Source organism: Chelonia mydas, chromosome 11 (assembly GCF_015237465.2).
Source record: "Chelonia mydas isolate rCheMyd1 chromosome 11, rCheMyd1.pri.v2, whole genome shotgun sequence".
NCBI lineage: Eukaryota > Metazoa > Chordata > Testudines > Cheloniidae > Chelonia > Chelonia mydas.
In genome coordinates this window covers 67,812,977-67,826,779 of record NC_051251.2, presented here as the reverse complement: position 1 = coordinate 67,826,779, position 13,803 = coordinate 67,812,977, and the positions used below count along the sequence as shown (strand labels likewise).

Genomic DNA, 13,803 nt, shown 5'->3' with positions numbered 1-13,803 from the left:
TAACTTTAGATACAGTGATTTAATCAGGAGAATCATACTCAATAGATTGTAACTTTTCCATGGACACCTTACATGATACACTTTGTGCAAGATTTGTTGCAACTAGGTAACTGTGGCAATATCAATGATATAAATGGTCATCTTTAATCATACAACATCACAGCCCTCTTGTCTGGAGCTCCAGGCACATGCTCCCTGTCACTCTCCCTCTCTCCACACCCCTGGAACAACCAGCACTTCCTCTTCCTGGAACAATCAGCACGTCCTCTGCTGCAGCCAACGTTTTAAAGGGGCCATGCTGTCTAAACCCTGCATCAAGTGCCAGCCTCAGAGGGGGAGGTCACTGGACAGGTGGGCTGGAACCAAAGGTGGAGGAGAATGGGTGCAACTGCATAGATTCCAAAACCATCCTGGGCAGTGACGTACCAGCAGGGTCACAGTAACACATCCAGGTCCAGGAAGAAGACTCAAATTTACCAGACTTGTAAATGTGCTGTAGCTGTAAAGTTTATTGCACTTTAGAGACTGCTGCATTGCCATTTCCTCACAGTGCTTGTGCTGTGAAGTGTTCTTTAATGTCCAAAGAAAATGCTTTTGGTGTATGTAACCATCCCTTCCCTGTTCCTTCTGGATCCAATAAAATAACAGCAGTTCTGAAATGCTAAACTGAGGAACAGCTCAGAGAAGATCCTAAAAGAGAATGTGTCCCTTATCCTGTTTTCAGTAGGGGAAAGTCACCTCATGCAAAGAGCCAGAACAAAATAGGGATTAAGCAGTTCATAGGCTTTGTGCTGACCCCCTGTATAATTTCATCCATTGGGACTATATATATATTTTTTTTTTTTTAAATGGACAGATTTATGAGAGTGGTACATGAGAAGCTGAGACATTGCCTCACCATGGGAAGCCAAAAAATACTACAGCACATCAGATCAGTGGTCCATCCTTTCTAGTAGCCTGCTTCCAGTAGTGGCCAGTATCAGATCTCTTCCTTCAAAGTTTCTGCAGGCGTTTAATAATTTCATCACCCATTTTTGAACACTTTTGTCTGCTATCTCCTTTCTGAAGCAGAATGCCCAGGATTGAGCACAGAGTTCCTAGGGAGGCTGTATTACTTTCAACCCCACTCCTCATGCATCTTAATATTTTGTTTGCTCCTCTCCACTGATGCCGAGGTCTCTCTCTGGAGCCGAAACGATTAACCTGGAACCCAGCAATGTGTAGGAGTAGTTCAAATGATCCCTTCCATGGTGTGTTACCTTGTCTTTATCGATCTGGTTATAAGTAGATACCAAAATCAGGATTTTTCTTCTAGCTATTGGGTCATTGCTGGATTTTCCATTCGTCGCCCCTTGCAGCCTAGAACACAAACACTCCTTATCCTGATCTCTACCTGGGTTTCACTAGAGCAAACTCCCATGGTGTCCAGGAACCTGAAACAAGAAATGAAGGAAGGGTCACTTACTTCATAGACAGACTCCCGTCCTACCAGAGGCAGAGGTGACAGCCAGGCCAGTTCTTAGCATCGCAGCCTAAGAGCTTGTCTTCACTACTGCGCTACATCGGCGCAGCTGCATTGATCAGCTGCTCCAATGTAGTGCGCCTGGTGAAGACGTGCTATGCCAACGGGAGAGCGCTCTCCAGTCCACATAATCACTCCACCTCAATGAGAGGTGGAAGCTGTATCAGTGGGAGATTGTCTCCTGCTAGCAGTGTGGTGTGGACACCGCTTTAAGTCGATGTAACTTATGTCACTCGGGGGGTGACAAGCCCTAAGACATACCTGTCCCATCAAAAAACATTCTACTCTTACCAGAAAAATGGATACACAAGGGGAATTCAAGAGAAACTTATTATCTCTAAAGCAGTTTTAGCACATTAGTCACTAATCGTAATTACTAAGGACCATATGGTAGGCTGCCCATTTGTGAAACTTTTGGTGTTACTGGGTTTGTACAAAGAGACTGAAGCCACCATATAGCCCAAGAGATTGTGGTTTATTGGGTATAAGATGAAACTAGAAGCTCAAGCTCTCAATATTTTATTCCTTTGCTAATTAAACTTCAGGATGTCCCAGAAGGAAATACTCCGTATCAAGTATCAGAAGGAGGAAATTAGCTAAGCTGCCTATTTTATGAAGTATCAACCTAGACTTCACCAGTGACAGCAATGCACATAGGGGATTCTGGCAGAAATACTGGGCCATATCTCCAGCTGGTTTAAGTTGGCATAGCTCTATTGAAGCTAATGGGGCTTTGCTGATTTAAGCCAGCTGAGGATCTGGCCCATAAAAAGCCACACTCACAATAGTGACCCAGAGCAAAGAGGGCTGCACCAGTGCAATGACTGCCTCCCCCACCCCCAAGCGTTGGAGGAATTGTTGCAACCTCACTCTTCACCTATGTCATACAAGAGAGCTGCCCATGTTCTGCTCATTTTCTTAAATTGTTTTTACCTTTGTTCAGTTTTTTGGAGAAGGGATTTTGCTGCTTCAGGGTCGCTCCTCAGAAAGGCTTGATACATGGAGAGGGACTGGAAGAACCCAGTTACTCCCGCAACAGACATGGGAATTTTGTCTAAGATCTGGGTAACTCTGCAAGAGTGGGAAGAAACCAGAGCATTGGAGAAGTAAGCCTGGAGGGTAATGGAGCTATGCTAATTTATACAAATGAGGATCTGGCTCACGCAGATTATTAAGATGTGGAGCATGATCTGTTATCCCTTCCCCTTTTTGGACATTTGTTTATGGGGAAACCTCTCTCATTTGATGAGGAAGCCACACAGATGAACCAGACAGACCAGACACTGTAGATCTGTTTGAAGGACATTGGACCAAATGATCTCAGTGCCACCGTCTAGCCTTAAACTCTATGAATCTTCTGCAACCTGCAGTCTCAAAGTGAAGACCAATGAATGCCGCCCAAGTGCCCAGTATTCCATGGCTCACACAGCCCACAATGCAAGAGATTACATAAAATTCAGTTTTGTTCTTGTCTTCTCACCTCCGCTTGTCCTGAAAAGGCACAGACTCAAACACCTCTTTATACTCTGCAAAGACAAGTTTTACTTTTTCATCTGCATATTCAAGAAGCAGGTCCTTGGTCTGTAAAGTCAGAACAGAAACAGCAAAAATGTTATGTAAGGCCTTGATCCTCCACTTCATCTGAGCTGCACTCCCTGATTCAGGGCTGCCTGGCCTGAGGGCCAGTTAGAGCTACACAGGAGAATAATGGAATAATACAGACCCTTCAGACTTCCCTGATACTTAAAACTCATGGAAGTTTTGTGAATGGGCTACATCTGAACAATTTTATTTTGGGTTTAATGGTCATTCCCTATTTCCCCCCCGACCACCCACCCATTATTGTTAGTGTGAATAATTTGAACAACTGTATTGTCAAGCTTGAACTAAACAAAAGTATTGTCAGTGTTAGGCCTCATTCTGGAAGCTCTAAAAAGCAAGCTTTGCAAAAGGAAGCTAAGATTTGTGGTCAAAATGCGCTACTACTAAATAACAATCTATGCTGACTTTTATGTGGTAAAATAATTTATAAAACAATTGGCTACAAGGAGATAAGTAAGCATAAATTATACAGTCCAAGCGACAATGCTAACCACCCTGAAAATTTGGCCTACCCTAATTGGTTGGTCTGTTTTAAAACACGGCCAACAAATCAGATAAAAAGTACTAAAGCATGGGGCTGTGTGTGTGTTTCGGTCATAAGGGAAACCTGACCCACGCTCCCTGAACTGAAGGGACGTGCACTTCTTGACTGTCTGTACCTGGCCAGTGTAGAAAACAGCCGACTGAAGGGTAACATATTTTTGGACAAATGCAGGGTACGTTTATGGAGTAAAGAAGTCTGGTTGCTCGAGCTAAATTGATCTCACGTCTGTATCGACATTATAGTGTTAAGAATAGTAGTAAGTAGCTGATAAATAATAACTTTACATGTACTTGTGCTGGTCTTCAGTATAACTTGCCATTTATATTAATCCTTATTCAGTGTTGGTCTTTATTCTTCCTTTTCTTATTTTGTCTGTGTTGCCTTTATAGTCAAAAGTCATTAAAAACCTTTTTATGAGGAATAATCAGTAGTTTTAATTTTTCTTATACGGGCACTACTCAACCTCATTACATCTTGCTGGGTGGTGAGAAGCAGCGATCATCCAGTGCCCAATTAGGGTCCTGACGCGTGCCTCCTTCTTCCTTTATCTCCGCAGTTTGTATTAGACAGAATCTCTTTCTGCTGGCGTGGTATAGTAATATTCTTTTACAGAGAATATCCTTGAAAAACCGCCCTACTTCAAAATGGCAGACATAACCTCTTCCATTGTTCTTACTGGAACTTAGGCAATAAGGCTGACCTCAGTTAAGACGCCGTCTATCAAAATGATCACTGCCCACCCAAAGAGAATGAAGCCACCTCAGGGAAGATGGCGGCCATCTGTGCCATCAGGAGACAGACAGGAATATTGTGACGACCAAGTGAATGGAGAGAGCAGCCATTTTTGTTCAGGCTTTCTGCAGCCTTGCTCTCATTGAGAGCAATGGGAGAAAGATACCCTTCTCAAAATGGCCTAGCTGAGTGACACTATGGAGGTAGGGGAAGACAGAAAGCTAACATGTCTTTACAATCAGTTTAATCTAAAGAGACCATAGCATTATAACGCCTTAGTCAGAATTCTTTGGGTATTACATGGTATCAATAGAGGACAGAATTAATGTTTTTTGGTACCTTACCTGAGTCATTTCCTTACCTTAAGGAAGGTAAGTCTAACAATAACTCTGAATGTCCTGGTTTGTAATACTTTATTAGGTGATAATTACAACAGCCAATAATGTAATTTATCTCAAGTTATTCATATGTTCTCTGAGCCATACCTCAGTGTGAAGATAGTTTTTGTCAGGGAATGGGTTTTATGTGGTGGAAGCTGCCTGAACACGAGCCAGCCTTCCCAAATGTACCACATCACCTGGCAGCGTTCCATAAGAGCCGGATCCAAATCCCAGTGGAGTCAAATGACTCTTGCATACTTCCATGGACTTTGGCTCAGGCCCTACATACAACCCCAAGGCTACATTAAAAGAACATTATCCAGGATACAAAGTCAAGCACTCAAAGTTAAGAAATGCCAGAATTAAGGTTGTTTGTGTAACCTTAATTTGCCTCCATCGTACACCTTCTCTATGATATAGTCTTTAAGTTACATGACTGGATACTAGTTTTTCCACAGGCCCCCTGCCAAACTCAGTGAACAAGATGGACAATGCTCACATAATGAGTAGCTATTTAATATTTTGCTTTATCCTGATTGTCCAACATGTGGCCTCATGCCTTATTTCCTGCATACTATTCAAACCCTGCCATGCACAGTTAGAAAACACTATAATGTTTGAGTGCTTCACAAACATTAAACATCCCAACCTCCACCCCGAATCTCCTCATTCCACCTCAGACTTCTCGCACCTGCTCCCCCATCTCACTCTCAGGCACCTTGTCCCACTCCCCTTGCCGAACCAGTGCTAGCCGCTACCACGTAGGCTGCTGTATGCCCCATTACCCTCTTCTCACTAGATCTCAGTCCCAGACTCCCTGCCCTCCCCAAGCTCCTTGTCCCAATCTACTTCCTCTACCTCCACAATCATGACTCATGTCCTCTCTGAATTGAGCCAGGTTGCTTCCTGCTCATGCTGCCTGGCCATAAGCAGGGCACCACTGAAGACTGTGTCCCTGCGGTGAGGACTGGTGCCCAGCGCCACAGTGACCTGCAGCAGGGAACATCCAGCTCAGCCCCAACAGCTTCAGGATGGAGCATACTCAATTGCTGCGTGGGGATGGTGCATTCACAGTCCGTGGGCGAGCACCAGGAGCTGTGAGGAGCTGGAGCATGTTCATTGCAGATGGAATCTTTGGAAAATTTAGCTGCCAAACCCTCTACTGACAATGTTCAAGCTGAAATTTTTCAAAGAGTTATAACTCAGCCAAGTTCTGGTGGTTTTCCCATGGGGAAAAAATTGGAAGGCACATCCCTCGCACAACCGCTCTGCAAATTCCAAGCTCTGCTCCAGGGCGCTGAGGAGCTAGAACTTCTCAACACAATGGGTATAAGAATTTGTTTTGAAATGGGCAAAGGCACCTATTAGTCTCTATTTCTGTTTTTTGGAAATGGCTGACTGTTTTTGCTGTGGCAGACAGGCAGAAAGGAAAATTTCAGCCCAAATGCTTAAGTTCTAGCAAAATTATAAACAGCTGAAAACAGGGTCTTATACTGGAAAGTGTCTGGCAACCTTAAAATATACTAGACACTTCCTGCCATATGGAGTGTCTTTTTTTTCAAAAGAGGATTGTTTTCTTCTCCCACCTCAGTGAAGATTTCCGTAAGCCTTTCCGAGCAGTCTTTATAGTGCATACTGAAGTCTGTAGTGTAGGTGCTAAGGGCCACACAGCCATGTGGCCTGAGAACTCGATCCACTTCTTTCATGAACCTCGGCATATCAAACCAGTGGGCAGCTGTAAAAGCAGTAATGAAGTCCACGGAACCATCCTCAAATGGCAGCTCCTCTGCAGGGCACACACTATAAAGGGAAACAGGGAAGATACTTAAATTGGGAAGAAGGAATCGTCTCTACTGGGGCCTGACGTGCATGAAACTTGTCAGGTGTGGACGCTGCTGGGAGGAAATGTGGTGTTGTTGAAAATCTGACCTTGAAAAGCCTCACTTTTTTGTTCCCTTGGAACTGAGGAGCGGTTTGGCCCAAGAATGTCAACCCAAGTTTTCAAAATCGGAGCTCCAAAATCCATATTTCGGCATTTAATTAGGAGTGGCCTGATTTTCAGAAGCCGAGCAGCTGCAGCTCCTGCCGACTTTCAGATGGAGTCGTGAGTTCTGGGCACTTTGTGAAAAAGCAGACCAAATATGTTTGAAGTCAGGCACCTAGAAATGACTGACCTGGTTTGAAAATGCTGGCCTGTATCTGTCCTGTTCATGAAGTGCTTGCTTTGTGCAAAGGTCAGCACTCTGGATACACCCAAAGGGAAAGCATCCTTTTATGGAACACTTACTGGTAAGAAACATTTGGGAAGGAGGTAGCTTGTTTGGCTGCCTCAATTTGTGCTTCACTGATGTCTATTCCAACCACCTTCTCAAAATGAGCTGCAAGTACACGAGTGCTTTGTCCCGACCCACAGGCAACATCCACTGCCAGCCGAATGGGGTCTACTTTCTGAGGAGAGAACAGACACGTCTCAGCAAGCGGAGCTCAAATTCTTATGAAGGTCTAAATCTTAGTCTTCCTTATGCCCCTATATATGTACCCAGTCCTAGTCACAGAGTAAAGGCTCTGATTCTCCAGGTAATTAGAGTAACGTTTGTAGTATCCTATTGGTTTCACTCCTACTGTATTCTATAGGTCTTCTCCACAGTATTCTCAGCCTAGGGCCTGACATGGTCACTTACTTTTTCTTCCAAGTAGGAGAAGATGAGACTTTGGAGATTTTCAGAGGGAGAGAATCTGTATGTCTGATACAAAACTGCATGATGTCGTGCCTCAAACAAACGCACAGCCATGTTCCAGCAAACTGGCACCTAAGGGGATTAGGCAAATTCACTTTGTTACATTAGCCATGTGATGGGTTGGATCACAAAAACCCCCTTGTGACTGCCACCTGATGTGCTTTGATTACCTCTGAGTCTGTTTTCCCTGCCAGCTTATGACTTCAGTGCCCTGCTTGGTTTGAGCCAGACACGCTTGCCTGCTATGCAAACAGCCCCAGGTCTGAACCACATCCCCCAGCAGCTGCAGGCTTAACTGAAAACAGCTTAAGAAGTGTTCCTGTCTCTAACACTCAGATGCCCAGCTCCCAATAGGGTCCTAACCCAAAATAAATCTGTTTTACTCTCTATAAAGCTTATACAGAATAAACTCAAATTCTTCACCCTCTATAACACTGATAGAGAGATAGGCACAGCTGTTCCCCGCCCCCCCCCCCCCAGGTATTAGTACATACTCTGGGTTAATTAATTAGTAAAAAGTGATTTTATAAAATACAAAAAGTAGGATTTAAGTGGTTCCAAGTAATAACAGAGAACAAAGTAAATTACCAAACAAAATAAAATAAAACAAAACACGCAAGTCTAAACCTAATACAGTAAGACAATGATTACAGATGAAATCTCACCCTCAGATATGTTCCAGTAAGCTTCTTTTGCAGACTAGCCTCCTTCTAGTCTGGGTCCAGCAATCACTCACACCCCCATGGTTACTGTCCTTTGTTCCAGTTTCTTTCAGGTATCCTTTGGGGGTGGAGAGGCTATCTCTTGAGCCAGCTGAAGACCAAATAGAGGGGCCTCCCAGGGGCTTAAATAGACTATCTCTTGTGGGTGGAGACCCCCTCCTTTCTCCCATGCCAAATCCAGCTCCAAGATGGCATTTTGAAATCACATGGGCAAGTCACATGTCCATGCATGACTGAGTTCCTTACCATCCAGGCCACATTCCTGGGAAAACTCAGATGTGGATTGACGTCTCCAAGTTCACTGTTAGCTTAAGTATCTCTTGACTCCGCACTTAACTTGCAAATTCCTTTCTAAAGAAGCTGACCAAATGTTTTACTAAGGCTACTTAAAATTAAACAAGTACGCAGCCAATATTCGTAACTTCGAATACAAAAATGATACATGCATAGAAATAGGATGAATATATTGAGTGGATCAAAACCTTTGCAGAGATATGTTACACAGCATATGTAGCATAAAACATATTTCAGTTATCTCATATGCACTGATAAGCATATTTAGATAAAGCATTATGGGGTGCAACATCACAAGCCGTAAGATCAAACTCCACTGACTATGTAATTAACTCAATTAAATATTACTCAAGTTACGTACTGAAGTTCTAACCCTTGGAATCAGTGAAGGGCAAAGATACTTCTTGTTCAGTATGGGTCAGTGAACTTGCTTTTCAAGTGTCTTTGTCTTGGGTATAGGTGGTAAATGTAAAATGCAGAATACAGGGGTTTGTGGGAGGAAATACGATGTGGGCCAGATCATCTAGTGCTGCAAATCAGAAGGGAATGGGCTATGCTGATTTGCACCAGCCGATTATGTGGGCCTATGTTTACAGCAGGGCTGGTCAAAATGTGTCAAATTATTTTTTGTCAAAAATACTTATTTTTAACTGACAATTTGTCAAAAATCAGTCACTTAAACATTGCAAAATGTGGCATTTTCTTTTTTTGTTATTTTAAAATACGTTTTACTATTAATTTTTTGTTTTTTTCTTATTTTCTTTTACTTTCTCTCCTCCCTTTTTTCCCTCCTCACTCATTTTTGAAAATTGTCTCCCTCCCGCCTCTGAAATAACTGTGGGGATGTGGGAATAAGGGAAAGAACCCCCCCCCCCCAAAAATGAAAGTGACAAAAATACCTGGAAAAATATTTTAAAATTACAAAAACATTTTAGCAAAAACTAAAAAGGGGGCATTTCAGTAAAATGAGAACAACCTTTCAAATTTCATTCTGGCTTGTTGAAGCTGTTCCACTGTGTATAAGCAATTCAATATTCATTGGGCCACACAGAGAGAGCATAAGAACTACTACTGTATATAGCCTAGTGGTTTGGGCACTCACATGGGAGACCCTTGTTCAAATCTCTGCTCTGCCTGTTTTAAGGGATGGCAGCCTGGGTCCCTCAAATGCCAGGTGAGTGCCAGGTGAGTGCCTGGGTCCCCCAAAGCAGGAATACTCTGTGGCAGCTGAGTTCCACAATTGGACAGGATAGCCAGGTCTGAACAGTTTATAGTCCCAAAGACATTCATATCTCATGAAATAACACTGCCTATATAATCAGTGGTATAACCGCATAATGCAAAGTCACTGGGCATATCACATTCTCTTTAGAAAAAAGATCTGCTGAATAAAAAAACCTGTACATTATGCAAAATGATAAAACCTTGGATATAGAACAATCTCGATACCAGAAAGCAATATCACTTCATTTACTTTGATATTTACATCCGTCTCGGATAGAATCTAGGATAAGATACAGAAATAGATACTGTGTATCCTCCCCTGTTATCTTGGTTATTAGGCTTTCCCCCCTATATCTAACAGTGAAGAAATTTAGCAATAGCCAGATTTTCCTTCTGGGCTGCCAAAAATGTCTTCTTGTGGAAGAGGCATTGTGATGGGTTTAAGTCTCCTACTGCCAAAAGGCTGCTAGCAATAGCTGTCAACCAAAGTACCTTGCCATCTCTGTGTACATCCATACATTATAAGACAGCATTAATCTAAACATCTTTGCCTGTCTCTTCAGTGCATTCTGTCACATTTTTGCATAAGGGGACTTCTGGGTAGATTATTTGTCTCCACATCAGATTTCTGTAGATAATATTTGACTTTGAAGTTAAACTTAGCTAATTCTGCAACCCACTGGTGTGCTATGGCATTCAGCCTTGCAGAGAGAAAAAGGGGTTGCTATAATTATAAACCATGTCCACAAAGGATTGTGTGTAGTAGAGGTTGTTGGAAAACTTGTCAGTTACAGCCCTTTACAAAGTCTGAAACTCCAGCTTCCCGTATCTGAATCTGTCATGGGGACAGGGCGCAGATGAATACATCAAGGAAGATGAGAGTTTAAGACCTCTAGGCTCAGCTACGATGGGACTGCTATCAGTACCCTGAATATTGTAGAATAGATAGTACCATTCTGTCTCTAAAAGATTTCAATTTATTTCAGTTCTTCATGCTTTTATTGTGAAAACCACAGGGACACGGAAAGAAAAACAGCTCAGGAAGCAGAGTAAAGGACATAGAATTATAACAATTTATAGGAGGTCAAAGTTAGGGCTGAGCCACCATCATTTGCCCACTGGACAAAAACATTTTCAGTCAATTGTTTTGCAACCCCTAATTGTGCATTTCTTTCACAGAGATAAAAACTTCTCAACCTGACAAGCCCTGCCAGGCACAAGTTAGCATATGAGAAACACCAAAAGAAACTGTGAAGCAATCAAAGGAAATGTACCTTGTATCTGTATGTCACTGAAACAGATGGATTCCCTGCCCAAGAAGCAAGAACTCCTGCCGCAGTTGATGAATTAGCGGTATTCTTTCTGCAGCTTGGGGGAAGCCAACCTGTGAACCCAGAAGCTTTGATTTGTTAATGCCCAGGTCAGCTGAGCGCAATCCATTGTTTTAGAAACTTGAGAACAGAAGATTCCATTGGCTGCTGGTTTTCAGCTGAATAAATATAACCAATCAAATGCATTTTAAGAACTGGCCAGTAGAACTCTCATTTATGATGTTTCTTCTCTTTCTTGGAAACCCTGTGTCAGTTAGACCGAGACATCTCTTTATCGAGATGTGTTTCTGGGAAACAAAGTTTAACTCTGCCGAGTATTTTAGAGTAAATATATTTTATGGCGTGATTTTGACTACTTCTGAATTTTACAATGAGATTTGCATTTGGAACCTTACACAGAATTAAGTTTGATGAATGCAAAAGGATACTGTCAGGTACTTGTAGGCTTTAATTGTTATTCCTTTCCTCACCCTTGGGTGTAACAGTCCCCTACAGATGTGAAACTGAAAAGCTTTTCCAACCAGTTACCACACTTTCTATATGGAAAAGTTCTTGTTTCTTTTGGAGCACCTGGTAATCTGCCTCTGCTTCATGTCAATTGATGTGTGTGTAGTGCCAGCCTCCGTGATTTCTGTGAAGTTCTGTTATTTCCAATAAGACGAACGCCCAGGAATGATGGATGGGGCATTTTTTTATTCTGCTCTTTGGGAGATTAAACGTATCTAGGGAAGCATGTTACTTTCTGGGAGCTGATATGTTACCTTTGAAATCTGGATGTATTTTACTACATACAAAAAAGAAAGTCACTGACATGAAAGGGAGATTTTCCTGACTATGGGAAAGATTTCGGAACATAAATTATCTATTCCTCCTCCACATGTTCTAATCAGTGTACTCAAATTGCAGCTATTTTAAGGGAATTTCGATTTTCCACAAGCTTACTTCAGTGCATCGGATGAAGTGAGCTGTAGCTCACAAAAGCTTCTGCTCAAATAAATTGGTTAGTCTCTAAGGTGCCACTAGTCCTCCTTTTCTTTTTGCGAATACAGACTAACACGGCTGCTACTCTGAAACCTTACTTCAGTGAGATCACTTTACATTGTTGCAGCAAATACTGGAGTTTGGTTGGTCATTTTTTGGGTCAGGCAAACCACTTCAAACAAAATGGGAAAATCTTGGCCCTGAACTCATACTGAACTTTTAGGGGTAGAAAAAGTCTGGTTCACTTTAACACCCCCCCTCCCCTGCCCCCCATCTCTGTGCTTTCTGGTTTAAGCCAAGAGTGGAAGTGAAAACAAATATTGACAAAAGGCTGCTCTTGAATTCCTGGTCTGGGCTTAACCAGGACCTGCTGGAACTCTGGCAATTAAAAGGCTGCATTAGTGACAAACAGCTAACAAATGAGTGGTTAAAAACCTAAAAGGCCGTCAGCCTCTTCTTCTCCTTCACACCCCTCCTTAGGATCTACCCCTGCCAAATCTGCCAGTGATTGCTGGCTGGAGGGCAGATGACACTTCCTTTAGCTTTTTTGTTTTCAAATCACATCTGCTTAATTTTAAGCACCTAAATAATCCCACTGAAGTCATGTTAGTGAAGTTAATTATGTCGGTAAGTGTTTGCAGGATCAGGACACTAGACTGTCAGGTGTTTGGGGCAGGACCAGGCCTTCGTATGTGTGTGTTCAATGCCTGGCACAACAAGATGCTACTGGAATATTAAATACAATCATAATAAACTGCCAGAGAATGTAGTGACTATTGTTCTGCATTTGTACAGAACCTGGCACAATGAAATTCTGGTCTATGAGCACGACTCCCAGGCACTATGATAATACAAATAATTAATAATATTAATAACCACCAGCTTTAAGGATGATCTTCACTGTAAGGGGATGAGTTCCACTCTTAGGTAATGTCTAAATTCGAGCTGGAGGGCTAATGCTCAGCTTGGAGACATACCCCCTGTCAAGGTTCCTTCCCCACTCTGAACTCTAGAGTACAGATGTGGGGACCTGCATGAAAACCTCCTAAGCTTACTTTTACCAGCTTAGGTTAAAACTTCCCCAAGGTACAAATTAATTTTACCCTTTGCCCTTGGAATTTCCACTGCCACCACCAAACTTTAACTGGGTTTACTGGGAAACATAGTTTAGATACGTCTTCCCCCCCAAAATCCTCCCAACCCTTGCACCCCACTTCCTGGGGAAGGTTTGGTAAAAATCCTCACCAATTTGCATAGGTGACCACAGACCCAAACCCTTGGATCTTAGAACAATGAAAAGCATTCAGTATTCTTACAAGAAGACTTTTAATAGAAGTAAAGGAATCATCTCTGTAAAATCAGGATGGTAGATACCTTACAGGGTAATTAGATTCAAAACATAAAGAATCCCTCTCGGCAAAACCTTAAGTTACAAAAAAGACACCCAGACAGGAATAGTCATTCTATTCAGCACAGTTCTTTTCTCAGCCATTTAAAGAAATCATAATCTAACACATACCTAGCTAGATTACTTACTAAAAGTTCTAAGACTCCATTCCTGTTCTGACCCTGGCAAAAACAGCATACAGACAGACCCAGACACTTTGTTTTTTCCCCCTCCTCCCAGCTTTTGAAAGTATCTTGTCTCCTCATTGATCATTTTGGTCTGGTGCCAACGAGGTTACCTTTAGCTTCTTAACCCTTTACAGGTGAGAGGATTTTTCCTCTGGCCA

At 42.4% G+C, this 13,803-nt stretch overlaps 1 protein-coding gene across 2 annotated transcripts; it reads right to left on the bottom strand.

Annotated features, from left to right (window-relative positions):
* Positions 1-11,188, bottom strand: LOC102942432 (putative methyltransferase DDB_G0268948). Of its 2 annotated transcripts, none has more exons than XM_043525508.1 (7): positions 11,033-11,188; positions 7,462-7,590; positions 7,068-7,228; positions 6,367-6,580; positions 3,003-3,103; positions 2,456-2,593; positions 1-1,433 (listed from the first exon to the last, which is right to left on the bottom strand). In XM_043525508.1, the coding sequence occupies exons 2-7, from the start codon at positions 7,570-7,572 to the stop codon at positions 1,316-1,318; spliced, it is 843 nt and encodes a 280-aa protein (XP_043381443.1). In that variant the 5' UTR covers positions 7,573-7,590; positions 11,033-11,188; the 3' UTR covers positions 1-1,315. The 2 variants fall into 2 exon arrangements, with proteins under 2 accessions (XP_043381443.1, XP_037769026.1); XM_037913098.2 differs by lacking the exon at positions 11,033-11,188 and adding an exon at positions 8,184-8,220.
* Positions 11,189-13,803: the final 2,615 nt, after the last annotated feature.

Excerpts from the sequence above, each read along its gene's own strand:
- LOC102942432 (XM_043525508.1), bottom strand. The coding sequence starts at position 7,572 with ATGGCTGTGCGTTTGTTTGAGGCACGACATCATGCAGTTTTGTATCAG. Across the intron at positions 7,229-7,461 it reads TCTCCTACTTGGAAGAAAAA|AAAGTAGACCCCATTCGGCT; the intron begins GTAAGTGACCAT and ends TTCTCTCCTCAG. Across the intron at positions 3,104-6,366 it reads TTACGGAAATCTTCACTGAG|ACCAAGGACCTGCTTCTTGA; the intron begins GTGGGAGAAGAA and ends CTGACTTTACAG.